The 22034-nt window shown below is 45.2% G+C and overlaps 1 protein-coding gene across 5 annotated transcripts in view; it reads left to right on the forward strand.

The window, feature by feature from the left end:
* The first annotated feature begins 2221 nt into the window (after positions 1-2221).
* INTS6L (integrator complex subunit 6 like) overlaps positions 2222-22034 on the forward strand; it is a 69835-nt gene continuing 50022 nt past the window's right edge. The window contains exons 1-2 of one of the 5 annotated variants that reach the window (XM_085882147.1): positions 2377-2635; positions 2774-2851. In XM_085882147.1, coding sequence (XP_085738273.1) covers positions 2525-2635; positions 2774-2851 — 189 coding nt within the window. In that variant the 5' untranslated portion in view covers positions 2377-2524. Of the gene's footprint in view, positions 2242-2376; positions 2636-2773; positions 2852-4334; positions 4442-22034 lie in introns of those variants that run through there. The other 4 variants (XM_085882148.1, XM_085882150.1, XM_085882154.1 and 1 more) reach the window with 4 other exon arrangements.

Here is a 22034-nt window from a genome sequence, read left to right on the forward strand (position 1 = left end):
AGAGTTTGGTCGGGTACCTGGCCGCCTCGGGCGGTTTTACCGACCCACACTTGTGGAGCTCAGAGTCCGTGGAAGAGAACGGGCATCCCCAGCTCGAGCACTCCAACACAACCCACCACGGTGGGACTCGAACCCACGAAACAGAATCCAACAAGCGCAGCCAGGATCCAACGAACGACCCGGCCAGCCACGAACGAGGACCGACGGCCAGGAGAGCCTAGCAGACTAGAAGCGAGGAACGACCTCCAAGGAACCAAGGAACCCCCTCGGATCCAGCTTGTGATCCTTCTTATCCCTCCCCCGTGCGGGATGAAGGGATCCGCTCTTGGGTAACTCGCCTCCGGATTGGGCGGGGCGTTTTCAGCGTCGTGGTGGCCAGCCGCGATTGGAGGAGGGGCGTGTCGGCGTCTCGGTGCTCCTCCCCTGAGAGAGGCCCTGTTGTCCTCCCCAGTGTCGACGAGGAGACATTCTTCTTTAATGGGGCGGAGTCAGAGCAACGAGGCGAGGGGGGGGGGGTCCGCCCACGTCCGTAGTCAGAAACATGTGTGTTATGGCGCCGTGGTGTGAAGTGAAAGTTAGGCGAGTGAAGCGCTTGTTCGCCCGCAGAGTGGGAGGAGGAGTGAAGTGAGGGTTTCGTTGGCATTGGTAGAATTAAAGATGTAAAAAACCTGACTATAAAAGAAACCCGAAGTGCACACATGAAATTAACCCATTAGACACAGGGGAGGGATTCTAACTATCCACATATACTTAACGAGATAACTGAACTATGGGACTGCTGACTGTCTGTGTACAAAAGGCTTCCAAATTCGTAACAGTATCACCCAGACCGCAGTGCCATCAAGTGCCACGACTTATTAAACACTATCAGGGGTACCTGGCGTTGCCTGATCTATTTTTTTTTTTTGTGGGGGGCCTAAAACACTTCCCTGCACCCACAAAGGAATGGCGTCGGAGATCATTTAATATGTATTACCTTTCACAGCTACAAAGCGATTGAAATCAGTTTTGGGGGTTTTTTGTGGTCGAAAACACTCCCAGGCACTCACTGATGAACGTTTGAAAGCATGACGGAGATCCGTTCAGCCACACACAGACAGACAGACAGACAGACAGACAAACGGCTCTCGAATAGTGTTGATTGGAGGTCGTAATTGCCCTTTATGAGCCAATGTTCCGTTCTGTTCATGGTCTTGCTCTTTCAAGAGCAATCTCTTGGCAGGGACTACACCAGTTGGTTTACAATTGACCAAGCACACGATGGTCTGTCTTACTCGTTTCGATAACTAGCATGACATGCTTTAACGTCCACCATCCAGATGAAGCTATGTACCGACAGGACACCCGGCGGCGAACATCCTTCCACCCCAAAGGCCGGTGACACCAACATTGATGCAACTCCGAAGTACGGTACATCAACGCAATCAACACTCTCCCTGCGAAGCACCAGGGTGGCAGTTTACGGTCGGGTTGGGAATCGAACCCAGGCTGGTGTCCTCGCTGTGGGCTACGGTGGCAGCGCTGTACATCAATTAGGTATGCAAATAAATCGCGCAGTGTGACCCCCTCGACCACCTCCGGACCTGCCGGCTCGAACCCTGCTCCGTCCGTACGTAATAAATAGATGCCACAAAAGGGAGCAGTTCGGCGGTTGAAGGTGATTGGGCTTTCCACGCCAGATCAACCCCCCTCCCCCCACCGTCCTTCAAGTAACACTTTTCAAACAATTTATTCACGAACTTTATTTTTGATAACACAACTCTTATTGTGTTCACGTGACAAGCAATTTGCGAAATGAACAAGTACCACCACGCCTGTTTGTATTGTTTATTTTAACCGGGAAGTACTTGCTCTGGGATTCCCGTGTAATCAATCCATCGGGAAGATCTCATGGAACGTGAATAATAATAATAATAATAATAAATAATAAAAAAAGATTCAACAAACTTCCTCAATTCGAGTTCGAGAAACGGGAATTGTTTAAATTCGAATGCACCGAATGTCACCAACCCAATTTACGGGGTTTTAAAAAAATTATTTATTTATTTATTTGTTGTTAATGTATACCTGTACATGTTGACAAATTAACAAAACGTCCACAAACAATGAGCGACAAAAGCGCTTCCGTAAAAGCTCATGAATATGCATGAGCAGCAAATGGCGATTTGGAGGTAAACCATCGATAGTGTTGGAATTGGAAGTAAAGCTGACGTTGGAGCCGGACGTATGGCGTGAAGGACGGTAAGAAATGTACACGAATAGCTTCTATCCCTAACAGCGATTTGACGCGACGACTGCGAATCGCACGCAACGCCAATGGTGGCCGAATGCGCTTGGTGATGACGTCATGATTATGTAAAATAATTCCGACCAATCCCAGCGAAGCAGCGGTGGCGCTTTTGGGCCCCACAGCTTAGGGCGCACCCGGGCTCTCCGAGCAGCATTCGATAGCCGTTCGCGGCCGGTTATTTCCACATTTTATTGCTTATTTTAGTGATTATTTTCCTTCCTCCCTTTCGCTGCAATGCCCATCCTTCTCTTCCTCTTAGACACGTCGGCCTCCATGAATCAGCGAACCTATTTGGGCACGACGTATCTGGACATTGCCAAAGGGGCGGTTGAGATATTTATGAAGGTAATCTGAAGAGCCACCCGTAGCAGGAGGCGCTTTAAAAAAAAATAGTAATTATTATTTCCATTTCGTTGCTTCTCGTGAGAGACGCGGCCGTGATATTTTTTTATATTATTTTTTTTTCCTCTTTTCTTTTCGCAGCTGCGCGCCCGCGACCCGGCAAGTAGGGGCGACAGATACATGCTAGTAACGTTTGATGAAGCGCCGTACGGAATCAAGGTAAAACCAGTCCTCCTCAGGGGGGGGGGCAGCTGGGTGCTTTTGGGATGGCGGCTGGATATTTGTGAGTGGGGGGGGGTGGGGGGAAAAACACTTCAGAGATGTACTCGTCCGGCCGCAATAATGGCGGCAGGCTTCGAGGCTTGAGGTGACGTCAGGCGGAGGACGTGACGCACGCACGTTGCCACCTTTTCGGATGTGACGTGATTGCGTTCCTTCAAGCCGAGCGTGCGTATTACGTCATTGAAACGTGATTGCGCTTTGAACAACCTTGATGACATTAATTATATTGCTCTTTCTGTCTGCCGAGCGATGCACGTCGATGTGTACCAAAGGCCACCAGACCCAAGCTCGTACGACCTGTCGAGCATGCTGACTGAGTTTTAAGTATTATAAGTTTGTTATATAATTAACGCTGAGCTGCTGTGCACAGTTACATGTCACTGAGAGTGAAAATGCCCTTTTTTTGTTCTTCAGAGAATCACCCGAGATCTTGTTCCTTCCTATATACAAGAGACACTCTGTTATCCCGTGAAGCCATTGTGTGGGTAGTACCAGTACTTGCTTCAGAATATTCTGGGATTTTAAAGCAACCCCCAATCCCCCCCCTCCATGTTTATTAATGAAGGACGTCTTAAAGAAAATTTTGCGAAAGTAAAGCTTTCGCAACGATGTATCTTGTCTGTCAGTTTATTTGAAATCGCCCTTCTATGTGCTGTAACGGGAGTCTGTGAGGTCGGTGGTTCAAACCATGGCCTGGTCATACCAAGGTGAAAAAGAAAAAAGAAAAAATTGGTTTGTGTTGCTTACTTGCTTGATGCTCAGCATTTTAGAAGGATAGACCACCAGCATTTAGAACGCAAAGGCAAACCACCCAGTATAACCCTTGCAAAGAAACTGCTTCAGCAAGTACCAAAAGCTAAAGAAATATTAACAGAGAGGTAAGGTGATGGAACCCGATTTGAGAACACCGTTTTGGACAATTTATTAAAAACAGCTAATCTGATTCTCTTGGGAAAATGTTCAAGATATTAACTGCTGATGTTGAAGAACCGATAACGTAATGATTACGTGTCATTGGTGTGAGGACTCGGGCCAGGTTATCTCGTGTGTCCAGTCAAGTCCAGGGTACATTGGCCACGTTGATTTGCAGAAGGCGATCATTAATATGGAAGTTACTGTGTGTGAATCGAGTGACGCAAGTTGTGTTTTTGTAGAAAAATCACGACATTTGAAAATGCTATTGTCTTGCACTGTATAAGACACTCGGGAGCGCAGTAAATGCCATCGCTGCACTCTGCTTGCATAGCATTATGTGATTACATGACAGGGTGTTTAAAAAAGTGGACTATTTGAGCATTTTATTGTAGAAAAATTACTAAAGGTAGCAAGTTCAGTGATATACACCATGCCATTTTCAAATCACTCATCATACTGCTTGTAATTGACATTTTCAATGTGTGCTCTGCCTCTGTTCAAGCAGGCTTTGATCCCGACTGAAATTCTCCATAACTCATCTGCAAGTGGCTGGAGTGGTGGTAGCCTGACTGTAGTCCTCCACATCCTGCTTCAGGACAGCCAGGGTTCGAGGTGTGTTGGCATAAACTTCACCTTTGGCAGCACCCCAAAATATAAAATCGAATGGATTCAAATCCAGACTGTGGGGCACCCACTCATGCCCTGTGTCCAGACCAATGACACGATTTACAAACAGTTGGTGGAGCAAGTCAATGGCTTCACCTGAAATGTGCGGTCCTGCATGAACCATGCAAGTCTGAGTTAGTTTGAAGACACTAGTTGAATGAGATCAGCATGGAATCGGCCTAAGACGTCACCGTACCGCTTGCCGTTGACTGTTAGTCTTACCATTGGTGTTCTCGAACCAATACGGTCCCAGCATACCCCATATGGCATTCAATGCACAGAAGCAAGTGGACTTGGGGCCCTTGAGAGATATCTCAGACACCACCTCAGGAGGCTCAGCACCCCAGAAGAGGTTGTGATTGTTGATAGCCCCATTCATTTGGAAGTGTGCTTCATCACTGAGCCACAAGGAGTTGATCCAATTTGGGTACCTTTCCATTCGGTCACTGTACCAATCACACATTGTTACTCGGCTTGCCATGTCATTCAGAGTTAGTTTATGCTTCACAGATATATTTGTATGAGTGGAGCTTCATTTCAGAAGTGAGAATGTATCACACAGATGAGGCTGAGATCATCACTTCTTGGGAACGTCGACGGGATTTCTTATGTCTTTCGACAGCAGAATCTCTCACAAGATCAATGTTTCCTTCGTCCTTGGCAACACTTGGTGGGTGGCCACTGTTAGCTTTATTTTGATTGTTCTTGCTTCCATGTGCCTGGAAGTGCTCCATAAACCGCTGAATGCTCCCAGTGGAAAGTCCATTACAGGTGTGAACATTGTAATACTGACAGTATCGTCTGCACACCTACACATAGGATTTTGTCTCAAACCACAAAGTCATGCTTTTCACTTTTTGTTGCACTGTGAACACCATAGTTGATGTAGGATCTTACTGACTACTTGTTAGAAATGGTATACCACCACCACCATAACCTGCAAGAGAGAGGGGTATAGAATTAGAAACGACAGAATATCAGGCTGCTCAAATTGTCCACTTTTCTGAAACACCCTCGGGTCATTCCGTGTCAAATCAGCCCCAAAAAAAGAAATTATGCGGTGACCCCTCTCAGATTTTCCTGAAAAAATTCTCAAAGCTACCTTAACATATATGAGGAAGGTTTGCCAAGTTATAGTGCAAAATTCCAAGTAGTGTCTGAGATATGGCCCTACAAACACACTAGGGGTGTTTCAATTCTGGCAGTCGTGAGTTACAGATTTGTATCTGAAGCATTTTTGGAGGGCTCTAAATTCCAGAGTTTTATGAACAGAGTTCTGAAAATTCACACAAATGGTGTCTATTAGTGTGGCTTTCAGAATCTGAGATAAAAAATGTTTTACTGAAAATACTTTTTAAGATAAGTACTCTCAAAAGTAGTGATTTGTAACATGCAGTCAAAATAATTGGAGTTTTCAAATTACTGCCAACAGTCAGTTTATTCATCATGAAGAATTTTGTTGCCTGATTTACATAATCTAGTGACTGGATCATTTACACAAGAAAACTGAAACCTTTTGGAGCAAAATCTTGGGTGCTATAGGTGTCTGAACTTTGCTCCAGACTCAACAACACTGAAATTTACCCTGGTTTTACCCCAAGTGTTCACCATGTTGACAGTTACAAAGCTATTTTAAATTTTTGTTACTTAAAGACACATACATAGGCAAACTGTGGTAGAAAATTCAAGAGTTGTTCTGAATGCCTTCAATTTTTAAAAGATTTTTATAAAGGCCCACTATTTAAAAAAAAAACATGTTCGATGAAAGATGTAGAATAAAAGCAATAGGTGTGCTTTTGAAGTGGAAGCCATGTCAAGAATTCCTAAGCTGACACCACAATGAGCATGCAGTAGTGTTTCATGGTCAGAATAACTTTGTGGTTAATTTACTTTGGCTCAAAAATGTATTTTTCCAATTAAAAATGAGATGCTAACACTTGTCTCAATCATGAAAAAAGGCACAATGTACAATGGTGCATTTTGTATGATATAAAAGTAATAAATATTTATAACGTGATTAATCTCATATCATAGAATTAAATTTGCACATAAACATCAAATTTATACCAAGTAAATACTTGTGTAAACCTTTTATATTCATGCAAAATATCATAAATGTGGGGTTTGAAGTTTTGAAGTAATTTACAAAAAATGCATCAATTTCTAATGATTCTGCAGTCCCAAAAGCTACTTTTTTAAAAATAAATTTTTTACTAACAAACATATAGGAAAAAATAAAGATATTGTAAGGAAGTATGACTTGAGTGGAATCTAACAATATATAAATCAGTTTACTAAAGCTTAAAGAAGTGTACCAAAATCATTTCCAAAGTTAGGCATGAAGCACAACTCTATCTTATTTAGTCTTGAACCTAATACACAGCCCTGTAGTAACTGCCAATGCTCATTGTTACATTTTTTTATATCCTGGCAATTATAAAACTAATCACTGTTCACTTTGTACAATGGATCCAAGTACATTTGTCAAAAAACAATTTGATATGAAAAAAAAGTTGAATCAGATATTGTACATTTACAAATGGATGTACACTTTTGTACAATTTACACTAAGTATATAAACAATTAGATATGCAAATGAATATTTATAATGGTGATTATTATGATCACATTATGTGTCTTAATTTGTAGTTGAGATTGGCGGCGGCCTTAAACCAAGATATCCTTTAAAAAAAATGTGAGCCAAATTAAAGTAACCACATACTTGTTCTGACCAAAAAACACAACAATTTGATCATTGTGGTGCCAACTTACGAATGTTTGGCATGGCTTCCACTTCAAAAGCACACATTGCTTTTTAGGTCATCTCGAAAGCCGGACCAAATGTCCGTCCGTACGTCCGTCAACAATTTTTCTTTCCGTTCTTGATGAAACTTGTTATGTGGGTAGAGGTCGATGAGTGTTGCGCAACGATATAACTTTTGTCCAGGTTCAAGGTCAGGGATGAGGTCACGAGGTCACGTAAGTTATAAAAATCGCCATTTTCAAAACCTATCTCGTCTGCCATTCTCCAAGATATTCGGCAACTGTTTATTGATTATGATAGTAAAAAATATTATCTTGTATCTAACCAGACAGATTTTTGAATTTCCTTCCCGTTTGATCGTCACATGATCTGGAAGATTGCCAAAAACGCCGTTGCGATTTGCAAAGAAGGAAGGAAGGAGAAATGAAAGATAAATAATATGGAATAGGCAAAGCCGAGAAGCAAACGTAGAATTCTTCTTACATTCGCTTCTGACTTTACGTAAAACTTGTTCACAGCTGTATACTTGCCAACAATACCGTGGTACGTGTAAGCGCCACACAGCTGATGATTTTGATGCAATTTCCGGTTACTTCGGCCTGGATTCGGGATCGGCGAACAAATAATGTAAATCACGATTAAAAATATTTTTTGATGATGCGGGAGATGTCTTTATTAAAATTAACTTTGGGGGAAAAATAATTGAATAAATAAACGATCACTTCTGGTCAAGAATAAAAGAAATTAAAAGTTCCGGAAAGAGTTTCAAAATCACTCCCGGTAATGTTAAATACTAAGTAAACACTTCCTGTCATGAAAAAAAATCACCTTCGGAAGTATAAAATTAACTTTGGGAAAGAAATAATTGAATAATTAAATTAACACTTCTGGTCATGATCTCCCAGCATGCATCATTCCCCATGAAAAAAACCGGAAACAAAAAAAAAAACCAGCAACAAAACAAAAAACGGAAGCAAAATGGTCATAGCCAATGACACGGATTCACAATTGCCAAGGTATTGTGTTGTTTTTGGTGTTTCCTATTCTCTCATGTGCACGCGTTAAGTAATATTCACAAGATAGAAATAAAACCCAATCGTGTTTATACACCGCACAGCGTTTAACAACAACCGGAAGCAAAAAGTCATAGCTAACGACACGGATTCGAAATAGCCAGGGCTATTGCGTTGTTGTTGTTGTTGTTGTTGTTATATCCTATTCTCTCACGTGCACGCGTTAAGTATTAAGCTCACTTCGTTCGCTATAAAACACATTTTTAGCCTTTTATATTTATACATTTTCCGCCGAAGGTGGAAAAGCTTAAAAACCCGAAATGTAAACGTCGGCATTTATTTTCAAAATATAATTTCGTGCGCACGCACCAAAATGCCGAGTCATCTTTTACCAAACTGCGCAGTAGTCCGGTCATGGCGTCTGAGCAGTGGCCAGCATGGTTCAGATTGACTGTGGTTTCTGGGGCGAAGGTGATTGTTAAGAAGTATGTCGGCGGTATAAATTCGAGTGACTGTATTGGTGATTTAATCACGCAACATCTTGACAACGAATATTCTGGCCGAACGATTGCATCAATCCAGTGCATCAGCAGGGACAATTCGCAGGCTCCTCTCGATCGTGCCGATATCTAACATAATCACCGGCGGGCATAGGGCTGCAGGCTGTGGGGCGAGGCCACGGATCCCGGATGAGGGGATAAGTGATAAATTATGCTACATGCTTCGGGCTTTCTGATTAATATATCAATGAGTACGTTCCATAATTAATAATTAATGAATCTGGCATACAAAATGTTTTTTCATACCTGACATGTTACTTTGTGCAGTGTCACGAAACTTCTGTGGAATTAATAATGAATGAATTTGCTAGCTCTAACAATTTTTCAAACCTCAATATCTCGATTAATACTTGACCAATTTTCATTCTGAAAGTTGCATTATAATCAGTGAAGAATAATCTACAGGATTATCATAATCTCCGAGAGCTAAGTCTATTTTTTCGTTTTTTTCTACAACCGGAAGTGAAATGTCCCCAGAGAGTGGACGGACCGGAAAACCACGTATTGCACTTACTGGTGATTCTGATGTGTTAATCCGGGTACTAAATGAACAATACATATTTATTAATTATGTCATTAGTAGTATTATCCTAGTGTATATCTGTGAACTATTTAAATCTAAACGGTTAGTTTGGACTGTTTTGCGGTTACCTGAACTGAACATTGAGAACTTGTGGTTTTATAGAGATGACCGTCACCCCCACACGGGGGTAATTTTATTCTACATATTTCATCGAACATGTTTTTTTAAATAGTGGGCCTTTATATAAATCGCTTAAAAATAGAAGGGATTGAGAACAACTCTTGAATTTTCTACCACAGTTTGCCTATGTATGTGTCTTTAAGTGACAAAAATTTAAAATAGCTTTGTAACTGTCAACATGGTGAACACTTGGGGTAAAACCAGGGAAAATTTCAGTGTTGTTGAGTCTGGAGCAAAGTTCAGACACCTATAGCACCCAAGATTTTGCTCCAAAAGGTTTCAGTTTTCTTGTGTAAATGATCCAGTCACTAGATTATGTAAATCAGGCAACAAAATTCTTCATGATGAATAAACTGACTGTTGGCAGCAATTTGAAAACTCCAATTTTTTTGACTGCATGTTACAAATCACTACTTTTGAGAGTACTTATCTTAAAAAGTATTTTAAGTAGAACATTTTTTATGTCAGATTCTAAAAGCCACACTAATAGGCACCATTTGTGTGAATTTTTAGAACTCTGTTTGTAAAACTCTGGAATTTAGAGCCCTCCAAAAATGTTTCAGATACAAATCTGTAACTCGCGACTGCCAGAATTTAAACACCCCTAGTGTGTTTGTAGGGCCATATTTCGGACACTACTTGGAATTTTGATCGATAACTTGGCAAACCTTCTTCATATATGTTAAGGAAGTTTTGAGAATTTTTTTCAGAAAAATCTGAGGGGGTCACCGCAACCCCCGGCTGAAATGACACGGAATGACTGCCTATAGATCGGTGGCACATTAGGCCATAAGTTCTGCAATTGAAGACCTGATTTCATCTTATTGTTGAAAATACCTTTTGGAAGAAGTCTTTTTCTTTTTTTGTCTCAGTCACGTACTCGGTGCAAAACTACAAATTACCTTAAAATGGTTTTAGTCTTCGTTAGTAATCATGTCACCCTTATTGATGGTTTGTACAGGCTCGTGATGGACTGGTGATGGTGTACAATCACCAGGATTTGTTTTCTCATTTTATAAATGTAGTTTTCATTTGTGCTCATTTTTCTGGGCACATGTTTTGTCCATATTTTCGTCTTCCTACACTTGGCTAAATAGCTTCTGTAGCGTCCTCATCCCGTTTATGAATTATTTTTTAATAAGCTTCAGAGGGTACTTTAAAATTCATTTTTTGATGATGAATGGCCACCTAATAGGTCAATAGAAACATAAATATATTTCTGACCAATTTGAGAAATGGTAATTTGATCTTTTTATTTTTCTCTTTGAGGAATGTGAGGGGAGCCCTTTTTTCCTCAGGAGCATTTTGGTGCCCAGCCTAAATTTGGTCCTGAGTTTGATCCCCGGTCATGCCGTTAACATAACCCCAGGTGACTCGGCCTGTCATCCTTCCGTGGTCGACAAACTGAGTACCAGCTTGCTGGGAAGAAAGCCATTTGAGTATCCTGTGTCAGAGTGGCGACCTGTTTAGGAATGTGCCCCCGAGCCAAGGAAAAACTGCCTCGGTAGCCATATGTGTCTGAAGATGCAAAAGGAGTGGTTCTTCTTCTTCTTCTAAATTAGCCTGCATGCATTGCTAATTATAATCGTGTTGTGTGAACGGGTGTCAGATGCAGAGCAGGCCAGATAGATCAGGAAAATTACACCCTCTCTGGAGGTCTTTAATAAGCTGGCTGGGTTTTAATTGACACTCCAATTAGCGGTTATTGCAATTCTTGTGAAATTACCTTGGTTTTCCACAAGCTTTGAATCCAAATTCTTAATATTGCTACCTTCAGCTGGATTTGAACCCACAACTTCTGAGATGCAAGTCCATTGGATTTATTTATTTTTCCTATGAAATATATTCAGGATTTATATTTATATCAATTAACTGCAAATCAAGAAAAGTTGTTTTGAGTTTCCACTTGTATTAAATACTAGCAAGGTACCCGTGCTGCACACGGGTGGGAGCCCGATATCACGTGAAGAAAGATTGGGGTCGTACGGGTGGAAGTGCAAAATCTCAATTGTATTGAGATATTACCGAACGTTTCCATATGCAGTGAATGGCGAAACTGTGAATGCCGAACCAGTGAATGTGTTAACATGCGACAAAAGAGCAGCTTCGTACGGGTGGAAACTCAAAATCATAATTGTACTGAGAAATGTATGAAACCTCCTACCCACCTTAGGATGGAGAAAAAGTGGCATCGTTTTGTTGGAAACTCAAAATCAAATTGTATTGAGATATTACCAAACCAGCAAATGTTCCACATGCAGTAAATGGCGAAACTGCGAATGTGTTTACATGCGGAGAGAGACATAGACAGAGAGGAAAAAAAAGAAAAGTTTTGTACAGAGGAAACTCAAGATCATAATTGCGTTAAAAATATGAAACCTCCTACCACCCACCTTAGGACACCCCGCTGAAACCCCAAAAAGTTCCACAGAAAGTTTGGTCAGGCTAGCCCCAAAACTGACGGAGGAGTTTGGGGACGGACAGACAGTCCTACTTTATTATTTTGATATACCTTTCAATGCCATTCCCCATTTGGACAAAATCATTGTTGTGAACGGATATGAGGTACACTTCGAAGAAGAATTGGCGAGTGGAAGAATGAGATTGTGAGGATAGGGGGAGGAGTAGAGGACGCAAGGGGTTAACCAGCTGGATACAATCTCAAACACAACAAGAAGGGGGCTGAGAGAAGAGGAATTAAAAACCGGGGAAGAAACGGCAATGGAACAACAAAATATAAAGCCGAGCACAGCTAGAGGGTATAAAACACAATCATGTGGAAAGGAAAGGGTGTGCTGACAGATGTTTAATGATGAGAGAAAGGATCATGAGTATGGATGGGTGGGGTAAACTGCTATTTTTATTTTGAAGCCCTGCAGGGAAGTATGGTATTGAACAGAGTGAGTAACTTTGTTCTACAGGTGAGAGAAAAGAGGACCAAATGCGTGGAAAGGAGGGGGGGGGTGGCAGAGCATGGAAAGTGCAGAGGGTGCAAGACCAAAAAGGAGGTGGTAGTTAAGACATGACCCCAAACCAGAGATTTAGTTTAGTATGAGAGATTCCAATGAATTTGAGTGTCTTGTTATCAATGGCTTCATGATGTGAAAGGTGTGAGGCAGGAGGTCAAATCCAAAGGGAAAAGCAGAATCCCATTGAGCTGCAGAGTAAGGCGTTGTAAGTTGTGAAAAGTTCGGATTTGCCAAGAAAACTTTGCAGGACTGAGTGTTTGTATTGTGTATGCGTGTGTTGCATCAAAAAGTAGTTTGGGTAGACCTCACCAACTGATTCATTTTCTGCAGCCCGCATCTTATACTTGTAATAAAGAGCTTGTGTGGCTGTAGTTTTATCACCAATATTCACTCGTCGATTCGTCACGACACTGACCAATCGAGTGTGACCGTTTTTTCCTAGCATCAGTAATTTGTGTCTTGTTATCGCGTCTACCACTTCGGCAAACAACGGTACATCTCAGTGGTTCAGCAAATCACACGCTTTCCTTACCTCATGTTTCCTCACCTCACAATGTTGATTACGGTGCGACATATTTATCACACGCTTTCCTCACCTCGTGTTTCCTCATCTCTCTCGGTGGTGATTACAACATTGATGATTACGGTGCGGCGTCTTCAGCACACACTTTCCTCACCTCATGTTACCTTTCTTTTCACAGCAATGATTACAATATTGATGAATACGGTGCGGTGTCTTCATCACACACTTCCCTCACCTCGTGTTTCCTCACCTCTCACAGCAGTGATTACTGCATTGGCAAGGGTGTCTGCTAGTTTTAATACATTGTGCATTTTACACTCCCTAAAATTCATATCTCATGAACCATTGCACTTGGTCAATTTTGTGGGAAGGGAGTTCATAATCTAATGGAAATGTTTCTGAAATTCGGATGAACAGAATTTGAACACTTAAGATAGCGGACCAAATTTGCGCTCCAGTGGTCATTGCAGATATCTTCTTGCATTGCAAAGATATCATTGCAGATATCCCTGCATTGCAAAAATCTTCTTGTGTTCCTGAACTTGATGATGTCAATGCTCAGAAGGCTTATTTATTTATTTAATTGTTTGTTTGTTTATTACCGAAGAGCAAATACAACCCGTCACTTCACTGACACGAAGATAAGAGAAGAGAAGAGAAGAGAAGAGAGGGATAGTGGGAGAGAGAGACGTATAGGGGTGAGAGAGGGGGGTCGTGGGAGAGATAGGAATAGGGGTAGGGGTGAGAGATATATATTGTTGCAGGGTCGGGTGAGAAGACCACTAAGTGGGGGAAGCTACGTCAATTCTCACCAGACTCCCTGGAATTTTAGGCCGTCGCTCGGATAATTCCGTGACGCGGCAGGTCGCTTAACCGACCGTGGATGCCAATAACTCAACCGCTTGACCTCGGGTCCTCCCACCTGTGGATGAATCGGGTTACCTAATTAACCACCGGGGAACCACGCACTCGGTACGCTTTGTCCGAAGCGGATCACTCTACCAGATCGGAACTCCTTTCCGGATTGGATGCAGCCGAGCGTCACTGCCAAGGACGTACCGGCTAGAATGAACGGACCGTTAGGAATAAAGGCCCGGCTAAGCCTGGAATCGAACCATGCTGGACCAATGAGGGAAAAGACAAAGGCGAGCTGGGAACATTTCTACAACAATTATTTATTTACAAAAACCGAGGAAAAGCATGTGGCACAAAAAAGGTTTATTGGAGGTGTAATGCAGGGAAAGATGAGAGAGGTGTGGGGTGCGGCGATTTACAAAGCAGACACATTGCAGACTTGACGTGATTATTAATAAATGCAACAATCACAACAATAAAAGATCTTATACAGGCTTACTTAACGGACAGGTGCCAACACTCAGACAAAGTAAACCCAATTGTGAAAGGGACTTTTGCAGCTCGGGAGGGAGGGAGTTGAGGTTACAGTTTTTCGGTACCTGAGCGCTTCGGGGGAGGGATGCTCTGTGGTGCGGCACCCGACAATGGTTGAGTTGTTTGGCCACAACCGTACGTGTAGATATCGTGTCTGCAGGAGGGGCTCGAGTGGAGAAGAGCGGAGTCCAAAGGGGGGGGGCGAGAGATGAGCAGCAGGCAGGACCAGGAAAGAGGCTGTTTGTCGAGAAGCAAGGGCGGTTCAACGTCGTGTCGCTGGAGACAAGTGGTCGAACACTCACTCTCAATGACTCCTTCTCTCCTTAAATTCTCTTTACTCCTTCAATACTCAAAAACCTCTCTCAATTCTCTTCCCAACCAACTTGCAATTCTCTTCCCAACCAACTTGCATTTCTCTTCCCAACCCATCAACTACACGGAGGTCTGCGCTTTTTAGACCCCGGAGGTCGGGGAGGAGCCTTGCCGAAACCTGACGTCATTGTCCGAGCCGAGCATGCCGAATGGACCGGCCCTTCACGTGGTCCACCTTTCTGGGCGGGGTTTCAGCCAGAGGCCTATCTGGCCCGCCCAGATGGTTGGCGATGCAGCTTATCGCGTGTGTCCAGCCGAACGTCGGGATTTTGCCTCTGAAAACGAGTCGCTGGGGAGACGGCGGTACGCTGTGGCCAGCGAAACGAGGGTAGCAAGCGAGATGATGGCACCGTGGGTCGTAAAAGGATGGAATAAAATAAAAGGGGCAAAATGATTTATTAATCCTAACTAATAGCCCATTGCAACGCACCCCCTTGTCTTCCCACTAGACAAAAGGTAGGGACCTAACTACACGTATATTAATGGAATAATGGACTCAGGTCAACTGTATGTTGTATGTATTCGGTTCCGAGAACCGTAACACTACCCCCCTCCCTTTTGCTAGACTCGACCCGAGTCGTCAACATTCTTTTGGCATGCAGGTGTAGGTTCCCCTATTACATTTTACCTACGGATCCCTGAATGCGACATTTTCAATACATGTCCCAAAAATAAATAACCTAGTGTGTTGCATAACTAAACTAACAGACTCATTCGGACAACTTAACTACATTGGCGGAACTAAACAAACAACAAGTGGGTTAGGACTATACACATTTCTAATATTTTTACACTACCCATGGCCCAAGACCTGTGACATAAGGAGAGAACACAATATAGGCAACATTCGGGGATGAATGCAGCAGCAGGAAACCGATGATCAGGCATCTTCAGGGCCCTCAATGGTCCTTTGTTTGTTGGTTTTTATCACTTTTCCTGTTCCTGGCTGCTGGAGGCAACTCACCCTAACATGGCAGGCCACACGCCGTCTTGTAGTCCATTTCAACTGGCCTTCATACAACAAGGAGATAGATGTCCGCGCTGTGCAAATGCAGTTCCCGGTAATGCGGCTGCCTGCAGGGCAGTCCTTGCAAATACTCCCACACAGATGGTCCTGCCACACATGGTAAGGTTGCGTGATATGGCAAGGCAAATAAAGGCATGGGCAGGTATGGCAAATGGAGTCAAGGCAAAGGCAGAAAAAGGCATGGCAAATGCAGACCAGGTAAGGTGCAGTGCAACAACAGGTCGGCACATGAAGCTGGCCGGCTTCAGTGTGGTCTCGTGCGGTTGTGGAGGGAGTGTGTTGGCTTGGCCAGTCTGAAGACGGGCTCGGTCTACCCTACAGTCTCCCACCAACCTATTGCCTATGCTTGTCCTTGTCCATACCCACCCCCATTAGCTTGTAACAAAACAAAAAAACAACTAAATTTAGACTTGTAATTATTTTAAAAATAATTACATGTGTCCCTCACCCCCTTATTGTTTTTGTTCGGCTAACCTGTCCTCACTCTGTTCCCAATACCTAAGATCCCTTTTGAGAGGATTTAGGAAGAGACAAGTGAATCTGTCTCTAGACCCAATGCAGCCTCAGAATAACTCCCACAGGCCTCAGAAATTGCCAAGGTGAGTCTAGCAGCCTATGAACAGCGAAGGGATGGATGGTGTGAAGGGTTACACGTTTCCTATCTATACTCACATTTATTAAACGTTAATCTATTCCCGGGGCTTTTCAACACGCCTGTCTTTTTATACTATCGGTTCTAGCAACCATGATTCCCGTCGCCTGTGTTGGTGTTCGTTATTAATTTGGGCCTGGCCCGCAAATATTCTCCCGTGCTCTTGCACAATTTGGTGGCTGGGCAGCGTGGCTCCACTTGTAGGGCTACCCACCTGCCGAATTCAATCTTCGGCACCCCCGGGTCGCTGAGGCTGCCTCCGAGCCTACCTACTCCTTATGAACGTGGGGAATGCCCTTCCTGGCATTTTCCCCGTCAATGCCCACATTTCATTTTGGCACTCCGGGTCCCTTTCCCGTGGGTACCCGTGCCCATTACATTAATTCTGTCGCTTGGACCCATGGCCTACTCTGGCCGACGACTTCAGTGCCCGGGTTGCCCTCTACTCAGTACGCATATTTCACCAGCCATGCTCCCAGCCGGTCAATAGTCTCCTGCACCCTACAAAAAGGTTCGTGCCTTCGTTCAACACCAACAACCAAATGACATTCTTTTGGATTATTTAACTAACCCACTAACTTATTACACTGATCCTGGGTTCCCTTGGGTGGGATTCACTCCTCCCCCCAACCTATCGTTCGCACCATGCATTCCACATTCACTCCTTTCACACTCGGGCCTGCTGACACATGTTCACTCACCGTATATTTTTCTCTTTGTTTTTTTCACACCAACACTGACACTCTACGAGCTACGTTCCCCTAACTAGCTCGTGCTCCCCGTCATCCCTTGTTCTAATGCACGTTCCACTTAACTCTACATAGCTAATCTACGTCCCCACTACACGTTCCATGTCTCCAATCCATTTCTAAATTCAACCCTAAATTTCCCCTAACTCGTGTTACCGGGTCCCATGGAGGACTGCTCATTCCCCATTAGGCCGGTCTATCTAACGCTAAACCCCTCCCCTAAATAGTGCACCTTTGCCCCCGGTGAGGATGTTCGCTACATCCTGGCCGGGCACGTGTACTCGTGTCAAGGCTCGATGAGCCTTGCATCTCCAGGGCAGCTGTTTACAACACGCTCGTCCCTTTCGTTTGGCCGATACATGAGGCCGTCACGTCGCCCTGTGAGTTGCATTACACGCTCGCTTTCGGGTCATCCACCACGTGAGCCTCCGTGCGTTACCACCTGGCCTTCGTGCTGCGAGATCTTCGCGGACGTCACTCGCACACAGACCGCTCCACGAGGCCTGCCACGCACACGGGCCTGGCTGTGTCACCCCGGGACTCGCTCCGCGTGTCCCGCAAACACTTCTCGCGGTGCGCAGCACGTCGGGCCCCATACACGTGCTCACATGGGGCCATACTCTTGGCAAATTTACTCGATCCCTCAATTTGTCTCCATTTTAGCCGTCCACGCTCTGGTCTTTTACCAGGCACGGAACGTTTCAACGCCGGCTTCCCATCACGCAATCGTTCCTGCTTGGGCCGTTCGCAAAACACGGAACGGACCTTACACGCAGCGTCCCGCGTAGCTGGCGCGGTTTCCGAAATAATTCCGTCCGTCTCATTAGGCTCACTATTCCCGTCCGTTACACAACCCACGACTCCCGTCTGGGTCGGTCCGTGTCCCAGTTTCACACGTGCACACACATGCCATGTCATTTGCACTCGATTCACACTCTGACACATATTCTGGCACAATCACATGGGGGGCTTCTGTTTGCCCAAGAGATCCCGGGGCTTCTATCCCCCCAAAGCTAGGCATGTGCTTTTTCGTACCATGCAACCGCTCCACCTCGCATAGCCTTACCGGACTCACCTCGTCACGGCTTTCCTCGAGGAAGTATACTGTCTCCCCTTGTTCCTGCGGGAGGTTAAACCGACCCTCGGACTGGGTCTCAAAACATTCCACATGCTCAATCTCAATATCCCTTACCATTTCTATTTGTGTCTGCTCCTCTTATTTTGTGCAATTCATTCACCTCTTTTAATTTCTGCATCTCTATTACCTCTTTTAATTCCTGCGTCTCCTTTATGATGCTCAACCTCGACCTTGCCCGTCATCATCATGGTCCGAACAGTCTCCACACTCCCCCTCAACTCAGTCATTTCTTCACGTACAGTCCTGATCTCATCCGCCATTTTCCGATCAATGATTTGCATTTCGCCCTTTACTTTTGCCAGCTTTGCCTTCATTTCCTCCTGACCCGCCCTCATTTGTGTTTGTAAGTTTATTCCCATGTTTTGCATATCCCCCTTCAGTGCTTGCGTATTCCCATCCATTAGGTTTTGTAAATCCCCCATCAGTGCTTGCATATTCCCATTCATTGTTTGCATATTCCCATCCATTTGGTTTTGTATAACCTCCTTCAGTGCTTGCATATTCCCATTCATTCAGTTTTCCATCTGTGTTAGTATCTCCACCATCTGGTTCATATCAAATGGCTTTGGCGAAGCTGATCTGCTATGATCGGGTGTGGATCCAATAGGGATTTCTCAGTCCTCCATGGGGGAAATTTGATGCAGGGGATGCCCAAGCATTGTCGCTGTCGCAGTTGCCCCTGATGTTACCTCTGGGTATGGCTGCAGGGAAAGATCTCCCTCAAAACTGTCGTCCTGAGCCAAGGAGTCCTCAAATATTGTTTCAGAACCCACCTGAACCAGCTCGTCTTGGTCCGCCATGGTCCGTACCGATATTTACCTAAAATTTGAATCCTGCTCTTAATTTTGGGGAGAAGGGGAGTTGCTAAGCACACCTCTGGCTCGAATCCCATTCCAGATACCAAATTGTTGCGGGTTCGAATCCCATAAATTTTTATGGGTCAATCCCACTCAGCTGACACCAAACTGTTGCGGGCTGGTGGGGTCGGGTGAGAAGATCACGAGGCGGGGAAGCTACGTCAATTCTGAACAGACTCCCCGGAATTGTTGGCTGTCGCTCACGGATAATTCCGTGACGCGGCGGGTCGCTTAACCGACCATGGACACCAATAACTCAACCGCGTGACCTGGGGTCCTCCCGCCTATGGGTGAATCGGGTTACGTAATTAACCACGTGATTTAACCACCGGGGAACCACGCCCTCGGTACGCCTTGTCCGAACCGGATCACTCTACCGGATCGGATCTCCTTTCCAGATCGGATGCAGCCGAGCGGCACTGCCAAGGACGTACGGGCTAGAAGGAACGGACCGTTGGGAATAAAGACCCGTCTAAACCTGGATTCGAACCATGCTGGACCAATGAGGGAAAAGACAAAGGCGAGCTGGGAACATTTCTTCAACAATTATTTATTTACAAAAAGCGAGGAAAAGCATGTGGCAAAACAAAGGTTTATTGGGGGTGTAATGCAGGGAAAAATGAGAGAGGTGTGGGGTGCGGCAATTTACAAGCAGCTTACAAAGCAGACACGGTGCAGACTTGTCGCGATTATTAATAAATGCAACAATCACAACAATAAAATATCTTATACAGACTTACTTAACAGACAGGCGCCAACACTCTCAGACACACACTCAGACAAAGTAAACCCAATTGTGAAAGGGACTTTTGCAGCTCGGGAGGGAGGGAGTTGAGGTTACAGTTTTTCGGTACCTGAGCGCTTCGGGCGAGGGATGCTCCGTGGTGCGCCACCCAACAATGGTTGAGTTGTTCGGCCACAACCGTACGTGTGTAGATCGTGTCTGCAGGAGGGACTTGAGTGGAGAAGAGCAGAGTCCATGGGGGGGGGGGGGTGGGAGAGATGAGCAGCAGGCAGGACCAGGCAAGAGGCCGTTTGTCGAGAAGCAAGGGGCGGTTCGACATCATGTCGGCGGAGACAAGTGGCAGGAACACTCACTCTCAATGACGCCTTCTCTCCTTCAATTCTCCTTACTCCTTCAATACTCAAAAACCTCTCTCAAGTCTCTTCCCAACCAACTTGCAATTCTCTTCCCAACCCATCAACTACATGGAGGTCCGCGCTGTTTCGAACCTGGAGGTCGGGGAGGAGCCTTGCCGAAACCTGACGTCATTTTCCGAGCCGAGCATTCCAATTGGACCAGCCCTTCACGTGGTCCGCCTTTCTCGGTGGGTTTTCAGCCAGAGGCCGGCCTTGCCCGCTCACGTCTGGCCTTGGGAAGATGGTTGGCAGTGCAGCTTATCGCGTGTGTCCAGCCGAACGTCAGGATTTTGCCTCTGAAAATGAGTCGCTGGGTCGACGGCGGCACGCTGTGGCCAGCGAAACGAGGGTAGCAAGCGAGATGATGGCACCGTGGATCGTAAAAGGAGGGAATAAAATATAAGGGGAAAAATGACTTATTAATCCTAACTAATAGCCCATCGCAACGCACCCACTTGTCTTCCGACGAGACAAAAGGTAGGGACCTAACTACACATATATTAATGGAATAACTGACTCAGGACAACTGCATGTTGTATGCATACGGTTCCGAGAACTGTAAGAATATATATATATATATATATATATAGGGGTGGGAGAGGGAGTGGCAAGTGGAGGGAGAGGAGGGGGGATTCTAGCAGATGTGACGCCCAGCTGAACGTCCATCCGAGACGGCACACACATTGATGAATCATCCTGTCTGTGAAACACTGGGTTGACAGTTTAGAGTTATCGGGATACACGCCCAGGCGAGACAGCTTGGAGCGAGCATGCTTCCTTCTCGGCTTAGGTGCCGTCATCTGTCGATTCATTTTATTGTAAAAACTGAAAAGATCCGAGCAGCAGTTCCGATTGTTCAGAAAAAAAAAGCTTTCATTTGGCCAATTGGCACATACTTTGACTGTCTTTCCTCTCCTTGACCCCTGGAGAGTTGTATGGTGGAGGAGGATAGTGTGAGAGGAGTGAAGGGAATGCAGTGTGAGGGGTGGGGGAGGTGGCGTAAAGGGTGGGGGATGTAGCGTAGAGGTGGGGGAAGCAGTGTGAGGGGTGGGGGAGGTGGCGTAAAGGGTGGGGGATGCAGCGTAGCGGTGGGGGAAGCAGCGTGAGGGGAAGGAATGGGAAGGCAGTGTGAGGAGAGGGAGTGGGAATGAAGTGCGAGTGGAGGTAATAGGAAGGCAGCACGTCGGGAGGGAATGGGAATAAAGCGTGAGGGGAGGCAATGGGAAGAAAGCGTGATGGGAGGGAATGCGAAAGCGGTGTGAGGGGAGGGAAGGGAATACGAAAGTGGTGTGAGGGGAGGGAAGGGAATACGAAAGTGGTGTGAGGGGAGGGAAGGGAATGCGAAAGTGGTGTGAGAGGGGGGGAGGGAATGCAAAAGCGGTGTGAGGTGAGGGGAGGGAATGCGAAAGTGATGTGAGGGAAGGGAATGCAAAAGCAGTGGGAGGGAAGGGAATGCGAAAGCTGTGTGAGGGGAGGGAAGGGAATGCGAAAGTGGTGTGAGGGGAGGGAAGGGAATGCGAAAGTGGTGTGAGGGGAGGGAAGGGAATGCGAAAGTGGTGTGAGAGGGGGAGGGAATGCAAAGCGGTGTGAGGTGAGGGGAGGGAATGCGAAAGTGATGTGAGGGAAGGGAATGCAAAAGCAGTGGGAGGGAAGGGAATGCGAAAGCTGTGTGAGGGGAGGGAA

This window comes from Eptatretus burgeri, chromosome 5, assembly GCF_056783735.1.
Source record: "Eptatretus burgeri isolate ZD-2024b chromosome 5, Ebu_testis_v1, whole genome shotgun sequence".
Classification (NCBI taxonomy): Eukaryota; Metazoa; Chordata; class Myxini; order Myxiniformes; family Myxinidae; genus Eptatretus; species Eptatretus burgeri.